This window comes from Macaca thibetana, chromosome 15 (genome assembly GCF_024542745.1).
Source record: "Macaca thibetana thibetana isolate TM-01 chromosome 15, ASM2454274v1, whole genome shotgun sequence".
In the NCBI taxonomy this organism is placed as follows: domain Eukaryota; kingdom Metazoa; phylum Chordata; class Mammalia; order Primates; family Cercopithecidae; genus Macaca; species Macaca thibetana.
Genome location: NC_065592.1, coordinates 41526300 through 41539964, shown reverse-complemented (window position 1 = coordinate 41539964; position 13665 = coordinate 41526300). Strand labels below are relative to the sequence as shown.

At 46.9% G+C, this 13665-nt stretch overlaps 1 protein-coding gene across 1 annotated transcript in view; it reads right to left on the bottom strand.

The window, feature by feature from the left end:
* GABBR2 (gamma-aminobutyric acid type B receptor subunit 2) overlaps positions 1-13665 on the bottom strand; it is a 419555-nt gene that overhangs the window by 106925 nt on the left and 298965 nt on the right. The window contains exons 8-9 of the mRNA XM_050762091.1: positions 12048-12108; positions 118-198 (exon numbers count right to left, since the gene is read on the bottom strand). Of these exons, the coding sequence (XP_050618048.1) occupies positions 118-198; positions 12048-12108 (142 nt within the window). The remainder of the gene's footprint in view (positions 1-117; positions 199-12047; positions 12109-13665) is intronic.

The window sequence follows — 13665 nt, the reverse complement described above, 5'->3', positions numbered from 1 at the left end:
ATGTACCCTTGACCCCAAAAAGCCAAGGATGCTGAACTTGCCCCTAACCCTTAGACAATGTCCAGGCTTGGGAGCAACTGGGCAGGCCCCCTCCTCTGAGAAGCCCAACTGCCTTACCTTGGAACCTGATGGTGTCATTGATGATCTCCAGTGTGTCGGCCACAGCGTTGTACTCTCCCACCTTCACCTCCCTGCTGTCTGTGGGGAGCAAGAGACAGTGACCAGTTAGATTGGGAGTCGGGTTTGTGTCTGGGTGCTCCTATTCCAGGCTCTTGCTCCCCTCACAGGCCCTGGGTATATTCTTGCAGGCTTCCCTTTCTCCAATGCCTCTTCTGGTTAGAATCACAAAACTTCTAACCTGATCTAGGCTGGAACATTCTCTCGTACTGTCTCTGTCTCATCAACTGGTTGTCCATCCTTTGCTTCACACCTCAAAGATGGGGAGCCCAGGCTCCCTACAACTGTACTCTATCTGGTATCAAGTTCTTCCTGGCCACTGAGCTGAACTGTCTTCCCATAACATTTCCCCTGCTCTACTGGCTCTGCCCTCTAGAACCACACAGATCACGTTTGCTCCATCTTCCCTAGGATAGGCCCAGATACTCGAAGACAAAGACAGGTCATTCTGCTGACATCACCCCCCAACTCCTCTTTACACAACAGCACTTCAATCTCCCCGCTCCTCCACCCCAACCCCTCCTTGGGCCACATTCCACAAAGTCAGTCTTTCTGTAGGGTGTAGACCCAAGGACTGACCAATGCACTTTAGGCATGATTTGGTCAGCAGCAAGTAGAGGGCACCATCCCCTCCCTCATTCTGGAGTTCACGTTGCTATTATATGCATCCTCAGGTAGAATTAATACCTTTCAGAAGCCACATTGCTCTGCTGTGTCATACTAAGCACAGTCTCCTACTGCCCTTGGCTCCTTGCACTTGTTCAGTGTGTTTTTAAACCCAAGTGATACATTCAAATTTACTCTCATCCTTCTTGCAGTTCTTGGTGGGTTTAGTTCATTGTTTTGGTCATCGTCAAGGATAAAGATGATGAGGACTGGCCCAGAGTGGTGGCAGAAGAAATGGAGAGGTAGATCAGATTTAAGTAAGGTTTCTTTTTTCCAGGTAAAATCAGGACAATTGAGCGATCAAATGGGAGATGAAAAAGAGGGGCACCAAGGTCATCCGAGGTTCCGGTGGGGATAAGGGGTTTCAGTTCCCATCCCTGGGTGGGGAACCCAGGAGAGGGGTCCAGATACAAGGGGAAGAATAACGAGTTCCATCTTGGATGTGCTGAGCGTGGGGTGCCTGTGGAGCATCAAGGCAGAGATGCTTTTGAGTCTAGAGCCAAGGGGAGAGGTATGGCTAGGGGGTGAGCTGGAGTCATTGGCATGGAAGCTGGGAATTAGAGTCGGAGGCAGGAATGAGACCCCCAGGGAAAGTGAGCCAAGTGAGAAGAGGAAAGGACCAAGTGCAGACTCTGGAGGAGCCCTGACCCCTGGGGTGGGCAGAGCAGAGACTGGGAAGGGGTGGCCAGGACGCAGGAGCAGGGTGCTGGGAGGGAGTGGGCACCTTGGAAGCCAAGGAAAGGCACACCTTCACCACTGGCTGCAGTGCCACATGCCACAGAGAGGCTGGGAGAAGCCCCTTGAGCAGGGTCTGAGGATCTGGCATCTGGGAGGATACCGGTGACCACAGATGAAGCAGATTCAGCGAAAGGTTGTGGTTAGAGGGATGGAACAAGGGGCAGTGAGTTTGAGGTCAGAGATAGGGCCCCCAGGGAAGAGCAGGCTTGAGAAGGGTGGGGAGCAGGTAGGAAGGGCTGGGGGCATTGACCAAGCCTCTATAGTGTGCTGGATCAGTGCTATTTTATGTACATTTTCTTACCTAGCTAAAACAGTGTGTGGAGTAGGTGGTCTCAGTCCCACCTTAAAGACAAGGAGACGGAGGCTCAGACAGCTTGTGGCTTTGCCCAGGGCCCCAGTGGTAATAAGAATAGAGCCCAGACTCAAACCCTGGACATTTTCCATAGCCCATGCTCTTCCCTGACAGGGGGCTGCCTCAGTGGGATTCCTGAGAGGTGACAGTTTGTGCCAAGTGCCCACTCCATGGACCACCTGTGCCTCCTGAATGTGGGAAGCACAAAGAGAAGGATCATCCACCCATCCCCAGACGAAGGTCTCTGTGAAGTGCAGGTGGGAGCTGCAGACCCTGGCCAGCAAAATGCCTAGAGGTTACATAGGAATTCCAAGGCGTACCCTGAGGAAATGCCTCCTGGGGCTCTAGCTCTAAGTGAATTTCTTTGCAGAAATGCAGGTGCGCTGCTGGTCCCTTAGAAACATTCAGAAAACAGAACAGGGAATCCCCTGGGCCACACTTCTGCCTGTGTTCCTCTGACCGTGGGTGGTGGAAACGGGCTGTAAAAGTCACTTCCTTCTCCCCACAAGGGTCCCCGCCATTTAGGGGGCATCACACTGCGCAAGCGGCTGTCGCTTGCCTATGTCACCCGGCCCCTAAATGTCACATTAGCAGAATCTGCTGGGGGCTCCAGCATCCCTGCGCTGGCCTTTTGAAGTCCTGAGCCCTGCAGATGCCCCAATCAGGTCCTGCTGCTCAGAGGAGGCCCTGATTTATTTATTTGATGCACGGAGGCAGCGCATGAAATATGCAGGTTGATCAGAATCAATCAAGAGTGGGGAATGGTGTGGCTGGCACCCCACCGCACCCCGGCCACACAGCCTGCCCCTCTGACTCACACGCCCTGCTGTATGCACCGTCCCACGGCACTGAAATAATACTCAGCTTCCCACTGACCGTAATCATCATAATCTCTCCCTGGGGGCAGTGTTGGAGGCTCACAGGCGCTTCACAAGTTCCTGCATTTAATGCTCACGGCAAACCATGAATTGGGCATAATTCATCCTGGTCTAAAGAGGCAGGAGGAGCCTCAAATAGGTTAAGTACCCACTCAGAGCCACATGCTCAGCAGTGACCCAGCGGGCAACTGAACATGGGCCCCCTAGTTCTGAATTCAGCATACTTTTACCCCCATACTGAGCAGGGCTGCCAATCATTCAGCCCACATTTGTTGAGTGCCTACTGCGTGCAGGGCTCAGCTCACGGTCTTTCATGATAAAGAATCTCTCAAAAGCAGCACTGCAGGTGGTGGGAAGTTAAAGTCATTCCCATGTCCTCGAGCCAGGTGGCCTTGGACATCCTGGATGCTGGAGAGATGTCTATACTAAATCCTCTAGTTTTATCATTTCATTCATTCATTCAACAAACATTACTAGACACCCATTATGTGCCAGGCTCTGTGCTAGGGGCCAGAGATATAGAGATTTTTTTTTTTTTTAAATCACAATTGCAGACCTTGCATGACTGTATCTGTAAACTGGGAACTTTAGAATTGATAAGAGGGTTAAACACGAGAATATATGCCAAGTTCCTAGCTTGGAACCTAATTCATGGTAAGTGTCCAATAAACTATAGTTATTTTATTCATGATGAAAGTAACTGTGGGCTCTATGTGAGGTCCCCAAGCACTCTTCATATTTTCTTCCTGCCATCTGTTCCCCACCATGGTTCCTCCACTTGGGAGGTAGCTTTCCCTCCCTTTACCAAGTTAACCTGTCCAAGCCCTACCCGCCTCTTCCAGGAAGCCTTTCCTGAGTACTGTTCCTCCCATCCCAGTGTCCTAGTTGCCATGGACTCAGGGCTCCGTGCATGACAGCTCTTCATGTTGAAGCCATGTCCTATGTGCGTCCAGGGCTTCTGATTCCTGCTGGTCAGCCTTGCTTCTGTTGTCCCAGGCAGTATAAAGTCTCATCCCCTGCACTCTGCTCAGGGTGCCTCTTGGGTCTGCAGATGGAAGGACTGTGTCCCCTGTATTCACCCGCAGTCCAGCCAGGTGGTGACCATGATAGGCACACAGCCCTCTCAGCTCTTGGACTTGTTGTTAACTCCTGTGCAAACAAGGTCAACCGGTCTATATCCAGTCTGTATCCAATCTTATTTGGGGTGTAATAACTGCCAGGGGTAGACTTGTCTTCTCACTTGGTTCTGGCTCCAAACTGGGGGAGCCAGAATGTGTCCTTTAGAATTTGATTGTTGTTGAAAATACGCACACTGAGACACAACGTATAACTCTGGGGGATGAAACAAAAGATGATCTTGGCTCAACAAAAATCAAAGATTCTATAAACGTACTTAATTATAGGACATCCCTCCCAAACTCAGGCATAGGAAAGAGCTAGGAGACAGGAGCCCAGAGCTGGTGCTGGCTTTGCGGTCACTCTGTGAGTAGCCCTGGGGAAGTCCCATCCCCCACCTGGGTCTTGCTAAGTGAGGGGGCTGCAAGGGAGATCTCTGTGGCCCCCAACTCCTGTTCAATGATTCTGCAACTGCTTGGAAAGGTCCTCCTCATTCCAAGCTAAAACCTGCTCCGTGTGACTTCCCCTCATGGGTCCTGGCTCTGTGCTGGGGCCCCAGGTCACTTTGGCTCCTGCTCCTGACTGTCTTTCGGACTTGGAACCTGGCGACCACGGGCCTCAACTCTACTCTTCCCCAGGATGAACAGCCATTTCTCAGGAAGTGATTTTTCACTTTCACCCCATCCTAATCTGCTTCCTCTCCCTCTCCCAGCAGCACCCCTCAGCAGCACAGAACAGAGATGGACTTTGTGCTCTACTGTCACAAACAATATGCCATTGCCACATTTTTCATACGTTTAGTTAACTGACCTTCGTTTTGAGATGTTTAACAGGCTAGGTGGACACTGAGCAAATACCCTGGGGTGTAATAACTGCCAGGGGTAGATGTGTCCATGATCTAGGCAAACTGGCCCAAAGGCAAGAGCTAAGTACCTGAGGGGACCCAGGTCATACACAATAGGCTATCGGCCCTGTGAGTGCTTTTTCTCTTCTTCTTGGCGACCTCCCTCAGGTCCTTCAGAATTCATCTCGGGGCCAGGTGTGGTGGCTCATGCCTGCAATCCCAGCACTTTGGGAGGCTGAGGTGGGCAGATCATGAGGTCAGGAGTTCAAGACCAGCCTGGCCAACATGGTGAAACCCCATCTCTACTAAAAATACTAAAATTAGCCAGGCGTGGTGGCACGTGCCTGTAATCCCAGCTACTTGGGAGGCTGAGGCAGGAGAATTGCTTGAACCTGGGATGGAGGTTGCAGTGGGCTGAGATTGTGCCACTGCACTCCAGCCTGGGCAACAGAGCAAGACTCCATCTCAAAAAAGAAAAAAAAAATTCATCTCAGATGCCACTGCTTTCAGATATCCTTCGTAGTTTCTGCCAGGTAGACCTGAGTGCCCTCCTCTGAATGCCCACAGCTGCCTGTGCCATCCCTTATCACGCATCGCACCTTGCTGTTGTCTGTGTCTGCTGCTCATTGCACTGGGTGGGCTGTGGGCTCCCTGAGGGCAAGGATCGCATCTTACTCCACTCAGCCCCACCAACCCCCATACCCAACCAGTGCCGCCCAGCACCTGGCAGGTAGGGGGTCACTTCCTAGGAGTGACAGGAAATAATTGTTGAGAAACTTCAGAAGCACAAACCTTAGGACAAAAACCAAAAGGGTTTATCTACATCAAAATTAAGAACTTCTGCTCAGTCAGGACTTGAAGTGAGTTTACAGACAAGTGACAGAATGGGAGAAGATACTTGCAAAGCCTAAAGCCAATAAGGGATTGCTGTCTAGATTACATAAGGAGCTTCTGCAGACTGACAAGAAAAAGACAGTAACTTCAAAGTAAAAATGGTCAAAGAGCTGGGTGTGGTGGCTCACACCTGTAATCCCAGCACTTTGGGAGGCTGAGACAGCGGGAAGATCTCTTCAGGCTACGAGTTTGAGACCTGCTTGGGTAACATAGTGAAACTCCCACCTCCAGGAAAAAAAAAAAAAAGCTAGCCAGGCATGGTGGTGCACGCCTGTAGTTCCAGCTACTTGGGAGGCTGAGGTGGGAGGATTGGTTAAACCTGGGAGTTCAAGGCTGCAATAAGCTATGATCGTGCCACTGTACTCCACCCCAGGCAACAAAGGGAGACCCTGTCTTTTTTTTTTTTTTTTTTTTTTAAAAAAAAAAGGTCAAAGGATCAGAACAGACAATTAACAAATGACCAATAAGCACAGAAAGAAATGTCCAAACTCATTAGGAATCAGAGAAATGATACTTAAAGTCACAATATGATATTACTTTATACTTTTAGACTGTCAAAAAATGAGGGATCCAGGAAATCCCAAATGTGGGTGGTGGGTAGGGACACAGGAATCCTCTGCCAGTGGGCATGGATATGGGCATGGCCATTCTGAAGAGCAACCTGGCAGGTTTTGGGCATGTTCAATGTGCACGCAGCTTTTGACTCAGCAATTCTGCCCTTGGAAACCTGTCCTAAGGAAATTCCCAGTTGGATTCATAAAGGGACATGTAGAAGGACATTTACTATTTGTGAGGGTGGAGAGTTGAAAGTGACCTGGGTGTCCGTCCCAGGGGCCTCGATGGGTGAAGTGATAGATGCACCCCACCGTGGCTCCTGCAGGGAGCAGGGAGGAGCCATGCCCACAGGCACACCCAGGACCGTGGAGATGACTTCAGAAACAAAGTGCTGAGTGGAAAAAACAAAACTGAACAGAGAAGATACCTAAGCCAGTGGCACCGATGTACGTGGCAACACGCATCTTGTAAGCACACATACAAACACAATATGGGGTGTTTGCCTTTCCTTAGGGGAGGTAGGAGTGGGATATGGGAATAAATAAGGGAAATAAGGGGGATAAATGGATACACAAGAGGGAGTTTCACGGACCAATGACAATGACTGCCCATGAAATGAGGTGTGTGAATTGTGTCCTAAAGAAGCGCAACTGCACTTTTCTCAAGAAATTCCTGGGGGGAAGAGTGTAAATCTGGGGTCATTGTTAAGAGTGCCCAGGAGAGGAGAAGGAAGCCAACAGTTGTTATGACCCTTCTCTGTGCCAGTCACTGAGACAGGAACATCATAGCCTCACATCATCAGGTTCTCAGTCACTCTCAAGGCAAGGAAAATGATCACCTTCTATTTATTTACTTATTTTTAACTGAAATGAAGGCTCGAAGAGACTGAGCTTCTTTGCCTGTCTGCCAATGATCAGGCACGTCTGCTTCAAGCCTATGTATTTTCCACATGAGAGGGAATGAGTTCCCCATCACTGGAGGCATTCAAGCAGTGGGAATGTTGTATAGGAGAATCAGGGCTCTCTTCAACATGGAAGGTCAATGACTCAATGAAATCCAATATCTGTAAAATATACTGTCTTTTGGGTCACCTTTTTTAGGTTCCCTGAAAGGTAAATCCTGGAACATGAGGGCTGGGAGGTGTCAAGGCTAGGGTCAGGCTGGAAGAGAGTCCACATTCCCATGTGTCCTTTGGTTCCTGCAGGTCCACAACCCTGCTGGTATATCCTGCAGGATTATGGACTGTGACTCCACTCTTAATTATATCAAGTTGAGTGACAATCTAACGAAATGGCCTTTCCAGACCCATGACTTGGTGAAGCGAGCTACAATTGCAGGCCTTCACAGACGAAAAGGTTATTAAAAACCAGCCTCAAGAGTCTCAAAGTAGGGTCAAACTAGCCCTGAAAGTATTCTAGTAGGTTCTGGGAAATCATCTTTCTGCTTTTATAGGCATTGGCATTCGGCCAGAGAGATTATGAAGCCCTGGAGGATCGGGGACTGTATCTTATTCAACTTGGTTTTCCCCAGAGGACTTGGTAAAACGCCTGGCAGATGCTCAGGAAATGCGCACTGAATACAACCGTATCTGTTACCCTGAAGACCAAATAGTAATTAATGTCTGCAAATGGGAAGGACAAGTCTCTCTTTCACTAGGTACGTTCTGAATGACAATTACGTCGTTAGAGTGAAGGAAGACCCCTTCCCTTCAGATCAGGTGCCAAAATATAAAACTCCAAAGCCTGAGCCCTTTATGTTGCATAGAAGCAGTGTGAAATTCAAGCACTTATCATTCCCCGAGATTCTTACAAATAGGCCTAATGAAGGCAGGGTCGGTGAGTTGGAGCGGCAGATGCTGAGTTTTCTCTAAGAACGGCAAAAACAAGGCTCTAATCACAGCTTCACTCAACTTCCTTCCCTGCTGCAAATTCGGAGCCATGTTTAGACTTCGGCAGTAACATGGATACTTTTTTTCTCTTAAGGGGAAAAAAGCCAATTCTCTAGTATTCATCCTCATCTACACGCGGTGTCATGAAAATCAGCCATGGCATCAGGGAGGAGCATGGAACCTGGAGCTGAAAGGGGTTCAGGCCTGAGGCGTGTGCCCAACAGGATGCTAATACCTGCCCTACCTACGGCCAAGGGTGGCTCCCTAAGAATAGCACCTGCCTGGGACAAGGGGAAGAAGGCACGCAATTTATTTGGAAGGTGATCCTAGGATGCACTGTTAGTGGTGTGGGGGAGTGAGACAGGGAAGGGAGCCAGGACAAGGTGCATGAGTGAGCAGGTTTCTTCGTGGGCAACCAAGGTTCGGTCCCACTGTGGGAGCTCTGGGAAAAGAGCCAAACACACCTGGGAGTTGCCTCACCCAAGGGGAAAGGATGCTGGGGTATTTATCCTCCCGTTCTCATCCATCACTGACACAGGGCTGCTCCTGGAGGCATTAACTCCCTGGACAGCTCATCACACAGCTTGGACGGCCTATTCAATAATCCATCGTGGTAGATAAGGCACCTCTGAAACCCTTTACATTTGGAAAACCAACTGTTGTGTTGATATGCACATGCCCCCTGCATTCTGGTGGCTCATTTCAGTCCTAAAACAACATAGGTCCCTCTATTGGAGCAAGAGGATCAATGTCTATTTAAAAAACATGTAGGCCAGGCGCAGTGTGGCTCACACCTGTAATCCCAGCACTTTGGGAGGCCGAGGTGGACAGATTGCGAGGTCAGGAGTTCGAGACCAGGCTGGCCAATATGGTGAAACCCCGTCTCTCCTACAAATACAAAAATTAGCTGGGCATGGCGGCACACACCTGTAGTCCCAGCTACTCAGGAGGCTGAGGCAGAAGAATCGCTCGAACCCAGGAGGCAGAGGTTGCAGTGAGCCAAGATCGTGCCACTGCACTACAGCCTGGGCAACAGAGTGAGACTCTGTCTCCAAAAAAAAAAAAAAAAAAAAAAAAAAATCATGTAAACAGGAGCATCTGGACTTTATGGAAGGCCCAGCTGCGACCCTCAAGAAAAGCTGGAAATAAATGCAGAGAGAGTGAGGGGAGCATACTTGTGCCTGGGCGTATGTGGGAATGTGCAGAGGAGCAAGCTGAGGTCCAGTCCCAGCTCTGCCACTAGCCTGCTGTGTGTCCCTGCTGTGTGTCCCTGGGGGATACTACTCATTCCTGGATCTCAGGAATTCCTGGACTTGTACCATGAATTGGTGGAATGAGATCATCGTTAAGGCCCTGACCTGTATCACCGCTTATACATCATTAAGTGTAAGGAGCCGCTATAGGGGTAAACGGCAGACATAAAAGCAGCCGGGGGTTTCAGCACTCCAGGAAAACCTGAATTTGCCCCAGAAAGGTGTCATAATGTTTACAAGGTGCTAATCATAATTGCTACTTACTTGCTGAGAAAAAAATATACTGCATATGTAAAAATATATTATATGTATAGTTATATACACACATACTTTTCCATTTAGTTTTTCCCATATTCCATGAAGGTAGATAGGATTATACTCCTATTTTACAGATGAGGACAATCAAGGCTCAGAGAGGTGAAGTCGCTTGCCTGAAATTCTACAGTGAGTAAGTGAGTGGATCTGGGGTGGGTCAGCCCACAAAGCGCAAGCTCTGAGCTGCTGTTTGCTGTACTGCCTTCCTTAGAAATCCAGATATGCCTAAACAGTCGCTGGAGCTGGCGTTTAAACCTAACGTATGAAAAAAAAGGCAATACAATTGGCATGCACTGGTAGCTGTGATCAGCCAATCCTTATTTTACAAAATACTCTCTTAGAATGATATAATTTTGAGAACTGGAAACGAGACAAGAGAATTCAGTTGCAATCACTCAAAAAAAAAAAAAAAAAGTAAGTATCTTTGCCAAGATGCTTACTTTGTTCAACCAATGAAGAAGTAAAACTTAACAAATGGAAAAATAATTACGTTTGCCTAAAATTACATCTTTTGTGCACGCCAGAGAGCTGACATGCGTTTCAATGACCTGCCACAGAAAGACGAATGGGTAAGTCTACAAGATTGCATTACAGTGCGATAGCGCTGAAGAACACCTCTCCTGATTGATCTGAGTCCTGGTGGGATTTGTCTGAATGAATCTGAATAACTCACTTTAATTTCTTGCTTTCCCCTGGATGACACTGGGATCTACTCAAAGTCAGTGGGCACAGCAGGCCCCACTCTTGTTTCGGGGTTTTCCAGAAACACTTGGCTGCTGAAGAACACTGTATTGAAGAGAGGTTCATCTAGTCGTTTTGGCTCATCACCCTGCTAATGGCTGCACTGGTCTGCCTCAAGGAACGCCCAGCCCTGTTCCTCAAGGATGCTCCTTCACATAGCCCCTGTCTTCACCTCTGTTTCTTCCTCATCACACAAAGAAATTGGTCTGGATGGTTTCTGAGGCCCTTCTGACAGCAACAGAAAGTTCAACACATGACCCAGTTTCTTCAAAAAATAAATGGCCTGTAAAAAGCAGGGGGTTATAATAGATGAAAAGAGACTAAAGAGATACTTCAAGCAGATGCAATGGGTGGAATTTGTGTGGATTTTCCAACAAATCATCTGTGAAGACACCTTTGAGATGATCAGAGGATCCACACAGACTGGGAAATTAAAAGATATTAAAAATTGTTTAATGTTTTAGGTGTGATAATAGTACTGTGATTATATTATAAAAAGTCCTTATCCAGAAGAAATGCATACTGAAGTATTTATAGAATGAGATGAGATCATGTCTAGGAGCTGCTTTAAAACACTACAGCAAAAAAGGGGGGATGGGGTGAGTAAAGATGAAAGAAGATTGGCAAAATGTCGATAATGATTGAAACTGGGTATTGGGCACATGGGGGTTCATTATGCAAAAAAAAAAAAAAAAAAAAAAAAAAAAAAAAAAAAAAAAAAAAAAAAAAAAAAAAAAAAAAAAAAAAAAAAAAAAAAAAAAAAAAAAATGTTCTCTCTACGTTAGAGTCTGTTTGAACATTTCTAAAATCAAAACCAAAAACAGCTGGGTGCACTGTTGCATGTCTGTGGTCCCAGCTACTTAGGAGGCTGAGGTGGGAGGACTGCTCGGGCCCAGGAGTTCGAGGCTGCAGTATGCTACGAACGCATCTGTGGATAGCCACTGCATTCCAGCCAGGGCAACATAGTGAGACCCTTTCTCTACAAAAAAACACCAAAAACCCCACATCAATGCAAACATCCTCCGAATACTAACTTAACCCCCACCACTCATAATCTCATAAAGCTTTTTAGAGTTATGCGGGAAGACCGAATAGGCCAGGGAAGTACGGTTATCCCTAGGGATCCATGGGGGATTGCTTCCAGGATACCTTGAGGATACCAAAATCCCCTGACGACCAAGTCCCTGATATAAAATGGGGTAGTATTTGCCTATAAGCTACACACATCCTCCCATATACTTTAATCATCTCTAGATTTCTTACAATGCCTAATACAATGTAAATAGTTGTTATACTCTATCATTTAGGGAATAACGACAAGAAAAAACAGTCTGTCCATGTTTGGTACAGATGCAATCATCTATTTTTTTCCTGAATATTTTCAGTCTTCAGTTGGCTGAATCAACAGACGTGGAACCCATGGAGATGGAGGGCTGACCATGGTGTGGCTGAGAAAAAATATTCCAAATAGGTTGAAACGAATGTTTTCAGATAAGTATTTTCAATTGGCTCTGCTTTCTTTTATCTGGAACATCACACTTGCATTCCTTTTGATGTATTATATTGCATAAAACAACATCCCCAAATCTAAATTTTATCAGCTAGAAAGAATAAGCATCAAAATGCCTACCTTGAAATTGAGTAAATTTAATGGTTCCCATTCTCTCCCCGTTCCGGAACACAACTTGACCCTAAAAACAAAACAAAACAAAACAAAACAAACAAGAATAAAAGAGAAATGCCACATTAGCCCGAATGCCACTGATCTCACACCAATTCATTAACTGTACAATGTGATTATTAATACTGGAGGAAAAACAGATTCCCGCTGGACCACAGATGAAAATCAAACTAATTGTTTTTAAATTGGTTGTGACTTTATCTGGTTAATTTGAGGAGCACAAAATCAATAATGGAACTAACACATGTGAATTGAAGCCAAGATAAGCATCATCATGATCACCATGACTATTTATTAAACACTCACGTGTCCTGTGCTATAATGGGGATGGAGTCTTCTGGGGTGCTGGAAAGATGATGGCAAAGGTGGGGCCCGGCCCTGACTCTGCTCCCTGTGCCCCACCCATAAAGATGTGGGGTGTTGCTGAGTCTGTTTGGCTTGAGGACCAGAAGGGTGCTAGAGGTCTGCTGGTATTTCTTATTACGAACAGAGAATGTTTTTCTAAGTTTTTCCTGAATGGTGACGTCAGTCCCAATTATAACTGAGCTATGGTGCCGCAAAAAACTAAGCTTCTTGAGCCAGCAAGACCTGACTAGTGTCACAGGCAGCTGAGCGCCCCTCATTAGGGACCTTGGGGGCTAAACATAGCATCATCTTCTGCATCTGCCCTGCTGGCTTCCAAATGCTTGGCTAAATAAACCAGGAATTTAGAGATGGAATGTCATCTCTTCTTTCCGATGTATATCCCACCTAAAATTCTGCAACCATATGAGGAAATTGACACACACTATATCACTGAATCTTTATGCCAAACGTAAGTGATGAGGGGATGACCCCCATTTTGCAGATCAAGAAACTGAAACTGAGAGAGGTTATGGACTTCACACAATTGTTTAAGCGAGGCTGCTGGGATTCAAATGCAGGTTTAATTTTAAAGTCCATGCTACTTCACTGTAGCATGTTGCTCTTGATCCAGAAGTAAGTTTCTTCCTGTCTTTCCATTATTGTGAAATTAGGAAAAGAAATGGTTTTAAAGGTAGCCTGCTTTTCTCTTACCTTTATGCTTTTGTGACATCAGGCGACAGCACAGACAATGCTCTGGGTCCCACTGAAGTCGTGGGAGAAAACTGCAGGAAGCACTTTTCCTTAGGCAGAAACCTAAAGACTGAGGCCCTGCGGCTTCCAGAATAAAGGGCGATTGCTCAACCTGATCCCAGAACGAGAAACACCTTCCAAGGCCACTGGGACACCTTTTCGAAACCCTGAAGACAGCTGTGAGTAGTATCAGTTTGAAACTAATGCCCACCGAGTTCCATATTCAGGGGAAGGTAAGCAACTCCCGGGAGTGTGAAAACACTTCAGCCAAGGTGAGAGCTGTGATTTTATTTCTAGGGACAACTGAAAATCACAAAACACCTTCTAAAAGGATTACTTTTATGTAAATGGACCACTTTGCCTGAGTGGGAAAGATCGTCCACAAAGAGAATTTTTGTTTGTCTGACAAGATGGAGATCTAATTTACCAATCTCCTGCCAAGCTTTGAAGAATTCCACAGGCATCTAGATTT